The sequence below is a fragment of the Vulpes vulpes genome, chromosome 14 (assembly GCF_048418805.1).
Source record: "Vulpes vulpes isolate BD-2025 chromosome 14, VulVul3, whole genome shotgun sequence".
Classification (NCBI taxonomy): domain Eukaryota; kingdom Metazoa; phylum Chordata; class Mammalia; order Carnivora; family Canidae; genus Vulpes; species Vulpes vulpes.
Window position 1 is genome coordinate 42,589,771 of NC_132793.1, and position 13,568 is coordinate 42,603,338.

The 13,568-nt window shown below is 48.0% G+C and overlaps 1 protein-coding gene across 4 annotated transcripts in view; it reads right to left on the minus strand.

The window, feature by feature from the left end:
* Nucleotides 1-1,122: 1,122 nt before the first annotated feature.
* OVOL2 (ovo like zinc finger 2) overlaps nucleotides 1,123-13,568 on the minus strand; it is a 30,163-nt gene continuing 17,717 nt past the window's right edge. For all 4 annotated transcript variants that reach the window (XM_072736468.1, XM_026002369.2, XM_072736469.1 and 1 more), the window contains one exon: nucleotides 1,123-1,660. In XM_072736468.1, coding sequence (XP_072592569.1) covers nucleotides 1,350-1,660 — 311 coding nt within the window. In that variant the 3' untranslated portion in view covers nucleotides 1,123-1,349. The remainder of the gene's footprint in view (nucleotides 1,661-13,568) is intronic.

Here is a 13,568-nt window from a genome sequence, read left to right on the forward strand (position 1 = left end):
AGAAACCAGGAGAGAGGTGGAAGCAAGCAGAAGAAGGAAAGGAACAGAGGAGGAGGAGGGAGGAAATTGGAAATGGCCCCATCACCCACATGTTCCCCAGACCAAGAAGCAGCCTGGTCCTAACACAAGATTTCCTTCCACTTCCAGGGTGAAGAGGAGGCTGGGGAACTCAGACCCAGGGCACCAGAGGTAAGCAGCTGAAGGGCCAAAGGGCAGGGCAGATGAGCACTCAGTTTGGGCAGCACTGGGACTGGGGAAAATCTCTCTCTCAGCCACCATGATTCCCTGACGGTTTGGGCCCTTCCTGCTATCCCCACCCTCCAATCACAGAAGGACCCTGGAAACCACCTCTCATCCCCATAGGCTGCTGCCTCTCTTTTACCCTACCTTGGGCTCAGGTCTGCTTTATCGTTAACCTCCTGGGCCTCTGGGGCCAGGCCTCCTAGGTGAGGAGATGCAGGTGGCCAAAGGTCACAGCACTCAGCAGTCACATGCCCCAAAGGAGACTGCTGTCCCTCCCACAAGAGCAGTGTGCACCAGGCCAGCGAGCATTCCTCACGCTCCAGCGTTTGCCACTTCTCCACCACTGCCAGACTCAACAAAGGGACAAGTACTTGCAGCCAGCAAGTCCCAGCCCCCAAAACCCAGAAGCATCTCCACAGTAACCCCAGGATCGCAAAAAGTGACGAAAGCGTTGGTGAGTGACCTTCTCCGTCCACCCCAGGCATCTCTGCCCATCAGCCTTGAGGCACCTGTTCATCTGCTCTGCTACCAAGGGCTCAAGAGTTGCTTCTTTGAACTCACCCGCCAATACACAAGCATCCACCCCAAACAACCTCAAGCGAATGTCACAAGAAGCCCTAAACAGGGAGCTAGCCCTCAGTGCTCTGTTTTGTTTTTATAAGGGAAGTTCCATGAGAACATTTCATTTATTAAAATAATTCCTTTAAACTCTTTCAGAATAATAAAATTCATTTTCCTTACTTGAGTAGCACTGCAAGTAGAAGTACTTTTATTTCAAGGCACCATAAATGATAGTCTCTCTAAGAACACCTCTGCCTCCACATATGAAAATCCTTAAAAAAAAAAAAAAAAAGAAAAAAGGAAAACACCTCACAGCAATCATGATCAACACAAACTTTTGTTAACGTGACTGTTCAACAGGATGTGGGTTACGGGGGGCCTGGCTCCTCTATGATCATTGACAACCCTTATTAGAACAGATCCCCCAGCTCAGGCCCTGGAAGGACAGGGGAATGAACGAAACCCATGTACGGTGGGGGACCTTCCAAACCCCAAATTCCTATCAACGTGCCAGCTCTGGAGTTTCTCCCAGCTCCTCCTCCTCTTCACTTCTCCTCCTCGCTCAGGTTGGCATTCCCCTGGCGTGTGGACATCAGCTTGGTTTGCAAAAGAGCCGCTAGTTTTTTGGATGTCTTTTTGAGAAAGGCGCTGCCTGGGTGGGCACTGTTCACGTGCAGGTACAGGTCCTCCTGGGTGGGCCCCGTGTAGCCACAATCCTCACAGACATAAAGCTTGTCCCGACGTTGTTTGTAGGCGTACTGCTGCTGCACCCCGTGGATCTTCTTCAGGTGCGACTCCAAGGAGCAGCGCTGGGTGAAGGCTTTGTTGCAGATGTCACATTTGTAGGGGCGAATGCCTGCAAGGTTGATGGGCAGACACATCACCAGTTGGTCACCACCAAGCCAGAGCCTCCCAACCATGAAGCCATTTGAAATCATGATGCACAACCCAATAGCAGAAAACCAAATGACCTGATTCAAAACCGGGCGAACTAAACGGACCCTCTTCCAAAGAAGGCAGGCAAAGAGCCAACAGGTACATGACAAGGTGCTCAACACCGTTGATCATCAGGAGAATGTGAGTCACAACTGCCATGAAATATCACCTCGCACCTGTTAGAATGATTATCATCAAAGACAAAAGATAGCAAGGGTCCTTGAGGATGTGGGGGAAAGGGAACCCTTGTACACTGATGGTGGAAATGTAAACTGGCACAGCCATTATGGAAATCAGTATGGAGGTTTCCCAAAAAATTAAGAATAGCACTACCAGGGACACCTCGGTTGCTCAATGGTTGAGCGTCTGTCTTTGGCTCAGGTCGGGATCCTGGAGTCCCGAGATCGAGTCCCGCATCCAGCTCCCCGCAGGGAGCCTGCTTCTCCCTCTGTCTAAGTCTCTGCCTCTCTCTCTCTCTCTGTGTCTCTCATGAATAAATAAATAAAATCTAAAAAAAAAAAAAAAAAAGGAAGAGCACTACCATATGATCAGAAATCCCACGTCTAGGATACATATCCAAAGAAAAGGAAAATAGGATCTCAAAGAGACATCTGCACACCTGTGTTCACCGCAGCATTATTCACAACAGCCAAGGCACGCACATAATCTAAGTGTCCATCAACAAATGAATGGATAAAGAAGATGTGGTGTATTTATACAATGGAATATTATTCTGCCACGAGAAAGGAAATCCTGCTATTTACAACATCGTGGATGAACGGTGAGGGCATTATATGAAATAAACCAACAGAGAATGATAAATACAGCATGGTACTACCTGTACATGGAAAAGTCAAACCTGTGGAACAGAGTGGATAAACGGTTGTAGGAGGGGTAGGAAAAATAGGGAGGAAAAAAATCCACACGACCAGGAATTTGATGTGAGGAAAATGATTAAGACAGGAAACAAGGTGTGTCTACAAAGGTTCACAGCATCCCCATGAGCAAACATAAAAAGGGATGCCAACCTTGCAAAGAAACACCACCTGGCTTTGGGAGGAAGGGTTTTGGTCTTCCCACTTGTATGCCTTAATGTTTTGGTTTTATAATGGGCAAAGCAAAACTTGTTTTTAGTTTAGTTGTTGTTTTCTGGAAACAGACCCTCTGACAAAGATTCCAGCAGTACCTATAAGTGAGTGAAGACATGGGGGCTGGGAGAGGAAGGAGTCCTATGAGGTATGGACAGCAAGGCGGTCACTGCTGTGGGCAACCAGAGTCCAGTTCCCCTGGACAAGTTAAGACATTGACCTCTGAGTCATCCTGCCCCTTACAGCTAGGGTCCCCCCCACCCCCAGCAGCACTGTCAGGGGCGGCCCCTGGGTGGTGCTGATTCTCCCTCCCCGGCTTGTGCCAGCAAGAACACTGTCAGGCAGAGTTGCAGGTGTGGGCAGTCACAACGTCAATGGGTGTGCCCAGAAACGGCAGGAGCCAGGGGCGTGGGCTGGACATGGGTGGCATCTGCCACAGTTATGAAAGCATTTCCAAACGAGATCTCATGCTGGCCTCAGCATCCGGCTAATATTCGTGGGGACTGCCTTCTAGATGGATAGTTCCCATGTGCCATCCACACCAGGGAGCTCAGCCTCGTGAAAGCACAGACCTTCCTATTTCACGAAGGGCACTCATTCTGACTCTGAGGTTAGAGTGTCACATAAACTGATGTGTGTAAGGCCTAACGTAGGCTGTAAGGGAAGAGTGTCATGCCAGGGGTACCAGGAACAGATGGGGGGCAGCCACCACCATCAGACCATCTTAGAGCCCAGAGGCCTGCAGAGTCATCCCGTGCAGGAATCGCCGAAGCAAAATTTAAGGGCAGGCCAAAAACTCATCAATCAAGTTAGATAATGTTTCAAAAACTGAAACACACTGAAAAAAAAATATCCCTAAGAACAAGTTATCAAAATCTTAAACAAGGACAAGACCCGACAATACCCTCCTGGAGCTTGCAACAAAAGGAAAGACGTGCACTCCAGGGAGATTTTACATGTATTTTTTAAGTGGTTATTCTTTTTCCCCATCCTGTTCTGATTGTTGAAATAAATATACTGAAAAATTGAAAAGGAGCTGTATTAAAACTCCCATTTAAAAATGTTTAAATAGGGATCCCTGGGTGGCGCAGCGGTTTGGCGCCTGCCTTTGGCCCAGGGCACAATCCTGGAGACCCGGGATCGAGTCCCACGTCGGGCTCCCGGTGCGTGGAGCCTGCTTGTGTCTCTGCCTCTCTCTCTATCTCTCTGTGACTATCATAAATAAATAAAAAATTTAAAAAAAAATGTTTAAATATTTTTGTACACAAACATAGGATTTATCATGCTTTTACTATCCTCGCTTTAGTGGAAGCAAACTTATCCTAAGATATTTTCAAAATCTACTTTTTTAGCTCCACAATAATCTGGAGGATTTTTCCATGTTGGTGCTTACAGCTGGGTTTCATTCCTTTTCAACAGCACCAGGGTGTTTTGTTGTACTGCTATACCCAAATGCCATCTTTCACAAGCCAGAGATAGACCGACTGCCTTGTACAACCGGGTCCTAACATGTGCTCCTCAGACGGATAATCGAACTGCACCACTTGGGAGCTTGTAGTAAATGCAGAGTCCCAGGTCCCACCCCAGCCCGAAATTGGACGTGGTGCTGTGGTCCTCCAACCCAGGGTGGGGGGGGATAGGGGGGCAGGGCGGGTGAGGGTTTGCCAAAACACAGATTCCTGGCCCCAGCCCTGGTGGTTCTCATTCTGGGATGGATAGGGCTGGGACTCCCAGGTTTCTAGCGCATTCCCAGGTGATGCAGAGGCTTGCTTGTCCCGGGACCTCTTTGGGAGTCACAGGTCTAAAAACACACCAAATTAGGCATGACCGATACTGAACAGGAAGAAAACAGAACATTTGAATACACCAATTACCAGCAAGGAGATTGAATCAATAAACAAAAAACTCCCAACAAACAAATGTCTGGGACCAGAGGGCTTCACAGGCAAACTCTACCAAGTGAGGCATGAAGACAGCACTTCAGGGGGTCTGCAAGCAGTCCTGGTCCCAATATTTTCTCTCCAAGGTTAAAAGTCCTCACTTCCTTAATGGTGGCTCACGGAATTGGGCAAGAGAGCCCCTCCTGTTCACGAAGTACACAGATGATAAAGGAAGTTGAAATGAAAAAATATCCACTCCCCGGCCCCCATCCAACCAACTGAACAAACCAAATTGCTTTCATTTTTCATCCAGTCCACATCCAGAAGTACACACATGAAACATATCCTGTAACATTCAGGTGAAAAGTGTGTTGGGTCAATGAAATTCTACTCAAGCAGAATGCAGGTCTATATTATGTTCTACACATTCTAGAAAAACTGCCAGAACATAAGAAATTCTTTTACAAGCCTCGGCATTCGGCACATAATAGGTGCTCAATAAATAATTTTTAAATGAAGGAATGAATGAATGAGCCCCTACTGGCCCAGGCCCAGAGAAAAAGATTTAAGAAACAAATGTAAGGAAGAGGGCTGCTTTGGGTTTCATGCTCATGCCTGTTAGAGGGCTTTGTATCTCTTCAGGCCTTCTGCGCCATGCCAGCAGCGGGCTCCCCCAATCTCTGGCAGATCAAGCAACAAACCTGATTTCAAACCCACAGCCCATCACAACAGAAATTCACCCAGAGACCAGTTACTCCTTTCAACAGTTATTGGAAATAACCCACTACTGTCTTAAAACATCAAACTAGGGGGGATCCCTGGGTGGCTCAGCGGTTTAGCACCTGCCTTTGGCCCAGGGCATGATCCTGGAGTCCTGGGATCGAGTCCGGCGTTGGGCTCCTGGCATGGAGCCTGCTTCTCCCTCTGCCTGTGTCTCTGCCTCTCTCTCTCTCTCTATCATGAATAAATAAATAAATAAATCTTTTTTTTTTTTTTTTTAATAAATCTTTAAAAAAAACAAAAACATCAAACTAGGGATGCCTGGGTGGCTCAGTGGTTGAGCGTCTGCCTTGGGCCCAGGTCATGATCCCAGGGTCCTGGGATGAGTCCCGCATCGAGCTTCCTGCAGGGAGCCTGCTTCTCCTTCTGCCTGTGTTTCTGCCTCTCTGTGTGTGTGTCTCTCGTGAGTAAATAAATAAAATCTTTAAAAACAAAACAAAACAAAACAAAAACCCATCAAACTAAACATGTGGCGAGAGTGGCACATTTACACCCCCCCTCCCCCCCCCCCCCCCCCCCCCCCCCCGCAGCAAACTCCCAGGCCCTAGGGAAAATGAGGCTTCCAATCCTGCTCTAGGAGACCCTACCCCCTTGGGGACACAAAAAGGTGATGGGAAGTGACTGTGGACCAGGACTCTGCTGGATCCCTGCCCCCTGGCAGAGGCGAGCATGCCAGGAGCACACCTGCTTCTCCTGCATCAACAGGTCAGCTGAGCACCTTCCACAGGCAGAGCACCCAGCAAGGCCCAGACAGCAAAGGCTAGAGATTCCAGAGCCTTGCATCGTCCAGACAATAGCTTGAGGATGACTGCTGCTGGATGGCTTTTCTCAGGAAGGGTGGGATGTGAGCCTGGCTGGTTGGATAGGGGACTTGCAGACACCAAGATGTATGGAAGAGAGCAGGCACCAGAAGTTCCAGTTGGGGCAATTCTGGCTTTGGCACACCTGCTTCACCTCCCCTCTCTGGAAATACTACATTCATCCCTTGCTCACTGGTGCAGACGCTGTCATGCAGCAGCCTCCAGGGTGATCCTTTCTGGGCTTGAAAACAAACCCCTTCCTCCTGCAGCACCCATCCCCCCATGAACTCGGGGGTGGGTGGGAGGCAAAGGTGGCCAGAGAGAATGCCTGGGCAAAGAGGACAGATGCCAAGGCCTCCCCAACTTTGGAGTCTCACCCACCTTAGTGCTCTGGAGGAAAGGCCAACCTTGCTCAGCCTGCAATGGGATACCGGGAACGGGAAAACATCATGCCCACACCAACCATCAGTAACCTACGGACACCCACACAGCAGGAGGCCTCTGAAAACCCACACATCACACATCAGCTACTTGTTCCATGAGCGCTGGATAGATATGGCTGAACCCCTCCAAACCTCAGTGTCTCTCGTGAGTAAATAAATAAATGGGGATAACATTCATACCCCCTTATTAGGTTGCTTTGAGGATTAATGGACCCATCACCTGCAAAGGGCCCAGCACATATTAAGCACCCAGTGGAATAGAGCTCTGAGAGTTTACAGGACACAAATACGTCCTATTCATAAACTGGTTGGTGGGGACATGCATAGTATTTGTCTTTACATAGGATCTGTATATACACTTGTATTTGCATGCACTTTGGGGTATGTTGCTTATTTTACATTGAAAGAAAAAGGGGATAATTGTTTTCAATGTAGTTATTAGGTGTCTGGCGGGAAGAAGGGTGGAGAGACCTCCTCCGCCAGCAACCCTTTTGAACATTGTACCCTATGGGCTCTGACCTCATCCAAAAAATACTGCATTGGGTTATCCAAAAGCGTTTCTTCTCCTCAAATTGTCTTTCCTATTACCAAAATCAAGCTTCAAATCACACACCTCCAAAGAAAATTCTTTGCTACTGGTGCTTTCTGCTTGCTTTCCATGCCTTAGCTACGTGCTCCATTATTATACAAACATGAACTTTAGCAAGAAGCTCCTTGTGGGAGTGAGTATTTAGGGCAGCCTCCTTGGGAGGCAATGTGGCCATGCCCATCAAAGACTGTTGTTTGTCTACCCTCTGGCCCACTTTAGGGAAATTATCTACAGAAAGACTCACACTGGTAGACAAAAGATGTATAAGAATATTCATGGCAGTCTGACATTTTAAGAAGGAAGGAAGGAAGGAAGGAAGGAAGGAAGGAAGGAAGGAAGGAAGGAAGGAAAAGTCTGAGAATGGAAACAAGTTGCTTAGTTGGGACAAGGGGAAATGATGGTGCCTCCACATTTGAAATTGTCATAATCTCGTATTAAAAAATGCTCTGACAATTATTTAAGAGGTGTGTCTACCCGTGCAGATATAATACAGTGTCCAAGATATATATGACATGAAAAAAGCAGTGTGTATTAACAACTTCTGGGGGAAAAACTTAAATGGTGGTTTGCTTTCAGTGTGGAACTGGGGCTTGGCAGGGGGAGGAAGGCTTACTTCTTTTCCCTTTCATATTACTTTTTTAGCTAAAAGGGAAGCCAGAATGAAATAGAGCAGGGACAGCCTGATGAGTGAAGGAGGTGATCCCATCACACAACCCTTCAACTCCCTAGGGGTGGAGTTTACTTTCTTTTTTTCCTGCCATCTGCCCCACTCCAAAATTCTCCCAATCTGCATTTCCCCCCTTCCCCCCTACCAGTCAATCCTACCTGGTGGCTCCAAACAAAGACACCATTGTTTCCTCTTCTTCAATCAAGATGGGATTTGTTTGCCTTCCTGGCCCTCTCAATGTGGCCGACGGAAGATCAGGCCAGAGGGCGTCTCAGGGGTGGGGCAGATACTAACTTCAGCTTTGACCCGCGCCCCCTCCCCACTTCCCGGCCCTCGAATCTACATTCCTCAGCTTCTCTCTCTGGAGCCTAGAAGCTAGCACAGGTATGGCAGGCGCCTTGAACGGGCTTCTTTATTCCAAAGTCATAAAGTTATGACTAACATGGGTGCTACCTCATGGCACAACCCCATAAAGTCTGAGCTGGGGACCCCACAGGTGTGTGTACCCTTTACAGCTCTCCCCCTAAGAAACAAATCATTTCCTTCCATGGGTGGCAAATCCTAGGATGCATCCTGGTTGGTTCAACCTAAACATTTAAACAAATCCAAAAGAATTGTCTCTAAAAAAACAGGCCCATGATGTTTTTCACGGGCAGCAAACTGAATATCCATTTGTTTCTTTAAAGCTCATGGCCCCCTCTCTCTATTTTTAAAAATATTTTATTTATTTATTTATGAAAGAGGCAGAGACACAGGCAGAGGGAGAAGCAGGCTCCCCACAGGGATCCCGAAGTGGGAATTGATCCCAGGACCCTGGGATAACGCCCTGAGCCCAAGGCAGTTAGTTGCTCAACCACTGAGCCAGCCAGGCATCCCCGCCTCTCTCTCTCTCTCTTTTTTTTTTTTTTGCCTCTCTCTATTTTGACCATAATCTCCCACACTAGCCTTAGTGGACCTGTCAATCCCACTCAAATACAGCAGTTTCCTCCACTATGTGTGTGGTGGCTGCTGCCAGTCCCTTTGCAGACCCTGTTTCTGAGGTACTTCATTCTGCATCTACCATGTGTGTTGCTAACAGCTACCGGCTGTCCCTTTCTCCAAGGGATGGGCACGGGCAACTGACCTCCCAGCCCAGGGGAGTGGCTGCCCTCAGCCAATATCTGATGGCATCAAAATGGCCCCCACTTGCCTATCGTGCCATTCACACTAGAGAACCCCCAGGGGACCAGACTAAGGCCACATGTCTGCTCACCCCCTGCCCCTGCCCTATCTTGCTCCCCTCCCCCACCCCGTTCACAGGTTTCCTCTGACAGCCCTCCCCCAAGAAATCATTTTATAAGAATCACCAGCTTGGAAGCTGCTTCTAGGGAACCAGGACAGTCTGGATTGAAAAAAGCCCCTTGTTTGCTCGCTGATCTATTTTCACAAATCATTAAGTGTTTTTGGTGCATCAGTTTCTGTTTTCCAACCTTGAATCAGATGTCATTTGACTAACATCTCCTCTCCCCATCTCTCTCTCTCTCTCTCTCTCACACACACACAAACACACACCCTCTGAGTTACTTTTTTCGGTGAAGTCATCCAAAAAAAAATCTTAATCTTTTCTTTCATCCACTTGGATATTAAGGTAAGACATTTACAGGCTCTGGTTTCCCTGGGTCTCTTTCAAGAGGTCTCCTGGTATTCTGAGTCTTTCCTTAGATGCCCTGTCCCTCTCAGCACAGGACAGGAGATGTGGGGGAGGAGAGATTCATCCTGGCTCTCTGTGCCACTCGCTTTGCCCACTGCATGGATACTGATCTCAGGTCAGGCTTTCAATCAGTCATGACTGGTCTAATCAGACTGTAAACAAACGTAGCCTTCACTCAACTGTGTCTACCGTACTTGTGTTCACACATCTTTGCTTCTGCTCTAAATACATTTACTTGTTATCGTCAATAGCAAAAAATCCAACCTTCATAGCTTAATCAAGACCCAATTCGCAGAATTCTGGTAAGATCTTTGGAACCAGTGAAGTTGTTTGCACAAACTTTAAAAATGTTGAGAATCCCAAATTTTTGACCTTTTAACTGATTAACTGTTTTGTGTAGAGCTCACCAGGATGCTGTGGTGGGTCCTCCAGCTGCTGGCATGACCACACCCCCAGAGCCAGGACTCCTTTTTCAGTTTGCTGAAGTAAGCCCTTTGCTCCTCATTTTGGTCCCTTATTACTTGGAGGCACATCTCCAGCAGCAAATAAGCCCAGGGCAGGAAAAACAGGTTCAAGATATTTCTGTAATTCTACTTGTTGATCACTTTAAAAGTCAAAACTATGGTTGAAAAATTTTTAAATCGTTATCTCTAGATTCGATCTTTTTTTTTCTCTAGATTCGATCTTACAGGCTATACTATCCAACAGAAATTAAAATGCAAGCCATTTTGTAATCTCACAATGCCCAATAGCCTCATTAAAATAAGTAAAAAGCGGAGCACCTGGGTGGCTCAGCTGGTTAAGTATCCGACTCTTGATTTTGACTCAGGTCATGATCTCAGGGTCCAAGCCCCGCATCCGGACTTCACGGTGGGTGTAGAACCTGCTAAAGATTCTCCCTCTGCCTCTGCCCCTCCCTCCCCACTCCTCACCCCCCTTATGCATGCATTTTCTCTCTCTAAAAAGAGGTAAAAAGAAGGACTCCTGGGTGGCTCAGCAGTTGAGCATCTGCCTTTGGCTCAGGGCGTATCCTGGGATCAAGTTCCCCCCCTTCTGCTTCTCCCTCTGCCCGTGTCTCTGCCTCTCTCTCTCTCTCTCTCTCTGTGTCTCTCACGAATACATAAGTAAAATCTTTTTTAAAAAGGTTAAGTAAAAATAAGTAAAAAGAAAACAGATGCAATTTTAATGATATATTTTGTTTAACCCACCGTCTTCAAAATATTAGCATTCCAGCGTGGAATCAACATTAAATACTGAGGTGTTTTACATTCTTAATTTGCATTCAATCTTCAAAATCTGGTGTTGGTTTTACACGTAACAGCACATCTCAGCCGGACCAGCTGCAGGTTGGGGGCTTGGAGGCTACCTGTGGCCGGGGCCTGCTGTGGCTGGGATGGCTGCATTTTCCCCCTCTTAGATGCCCCCCTTCATGGGTAAACTGTGGAAAACACTAGGTGGAAGACATTATGATTCATCAACTTCAGTAACTTTCAGCCGCTCTCTGAGTCACTAGGAATGTCACCTTTGAGGAGAAAGAGATGGAAGAGCTCAGTCAGGAGTCTGAGTCTTCCTCGCTCACTGAATGGGTGTGTTGGTGCCACCAAACATGCACACTTGGGCTTCTGTGCAACCTGCTCACTGCCAGGCTGCAGTGTGAAGTCTGTGCCACGCCTGAGTGTCCCCTCACCTCACATTTTTGCAGAGCAAGTAAGCTTCTGGTAACTGGAATGGGGTAGGCTGGCGAGCCCCCAGCCTCAGGGAGAAAACTGAGTGAGGAAGGCACTGGGAGGTGAAGGGGACTGACAAAATGGAAAACCGTGAACTCCAGCACGGAGCTGGTCTGGTTCTCAACTCCACCACCTATGGTTATTTGACCACCCTGAGCCTGGTCTCCTTATCTGTGAGGTGGGGCTTGTGAACTCGTTGGGGTTGAGATAGGATACATGCTGAGGGCCTGGCATGAAGGCAAGTGACTACTCGCAGCTTGCTGCCATCTGAAGAAGCTGTGTCACCCTCTGCAGAGACTCCCAGTCTCTGCCAAGCCATCTTCCTCACTTGCTCACTCCCCAGCCTTCCACTGGGTCACCTCAGTTCCAGGAAAGTCGGTGGCTTCCTGCATCTCGCTGCTGGAGGGAAGAGCTGCCTAGGAAATGAGGCCCCAGGATGGATGCCCATCAAGGAGGGATGGGAGTTGCTGGATAAATACCCCAGCTTCCTCATCCCTGGAGCAATTCTCTGGTGCATTCTATGTGGTTCTCCAGGGCATCCCCAGTGGGGTTGAGCCCCAGTTACTCACAGTGATAACCTGCTCATTAGCTTGCTTCTATTGGCTGTCTCCCACCCCCCCTCTGTAACCCCTCATAGGGCCTCCTGAGATCACCTCCCAAATAAACTGCTTACAATCAAATCCTTAGGTCAGGGTCTGCAACCCAAACTCAGACACTTGGCATTTGCGAGGCCCTTCCTCCTTCTATCTAGCTGTGGAGATCTGGCTCATCCTTTAAGACCAGCCAAAAGGACACCTCCTCTGAGAAGTCTCCCTGGTGCCCTGGCAGAAACAATGCACCTGCCAGGCCCCCCACAGGCTTGGGCTACTTTTTCTTGCTTAACACCTCTGCAGTTTTTTCTCCTGTGACAGTCGGATGTCTGAGTTATTTCACCCCATGCCACCTGAGCTCTCCATGAGCACAGAGGGGAATCCTAGGGCCTGTCACATAGCAGGGTCTCAGGAAACCTCTGCCAATTATTTGAACGTTTACTACTAATAATAGTTAATATTTACTAAGTGCTTATGATGTATGAAGCACTTTATATGCAATTATTATCCTGAAACCACACAACCATTATTTTCGGTGATCGGTACTAAACTTATGCCCACTTTAGAAATGGACAAACTAAGATACCCCCCCCCCAAAAAAAAAAAGATTTAAAAAATTGAGACAAGGTTGCACAATCAACTAGCTCTGATCTGTAGTTTTTAAGCACAGTGCAATTGACTCAACCTGCAAACTCTTCTCAGAGAAGCAGTCAGTCCCTGATATTTCCATTAACAGAGTCAACTCAGTCACAGATGAGGCAACCCCATGGGCTCAGTGCTTTACTCCAATCAGCCGGCAATGACCCCTGAGCCCACTTCACTTTGTCTTAAAGGTCAGGGTCAGGGGGTAATCACTGCGCCCACCAGGCAAAGAGTTTCAGGAGAAGCAGGCCACGTCCTCAAGAACATCTTCAGACAGAGATGGAAAGCCAAGAAACACTCCAGGACAGCCAGTAACAGATGACTGAGTGAGGAGTCCCCAACTTCCTCCAGCCCCTTGGGTCAGCTGTCTTCGAGCCCAGCCACTTGATGGGTCCACTGATAGCCTTGGACCTTCCACCACATACAGGACTCCCCACATCCTACAGAATGCTCCACCTGCCTCCCCTCAGGATGCTCTACCACCCACAGGACCCCTGGCCCACCACTAAGTATTCTCCTTGTGCCACCCTAAGGAGCTAGCCTGGCCACACAGAGATCAAACTTTCACTGATTCCCTGGTGCTAGGGACTAATAAAGAAGCTTTACAGCCAGACCCAGAAGAGTACACACTATATGATTCCATTTCTACCATGCTCAAAACCAGACAGTCATCCATGCTGTTACAAGTCACACTAGTGGTGCCTCTTGGAGGAAAGGTGACAGCGACAGAGGGAGAAGCCGTGACTTCTGGGGGCTGGAAGTATGGCAGTCCCCCTTATCAGTGGCTTTGTTTTCAGCGATCAGCGATTTCAGTTATCCATGGTCAACCGCAGCCCAGAAGCAGATGATCCTCCTTCTAACGTATCATTAAAAGGTCAGTAGCCTAACATTACATCACAATGTCTGCGTCACTCACCCCGCTTCATCTCATC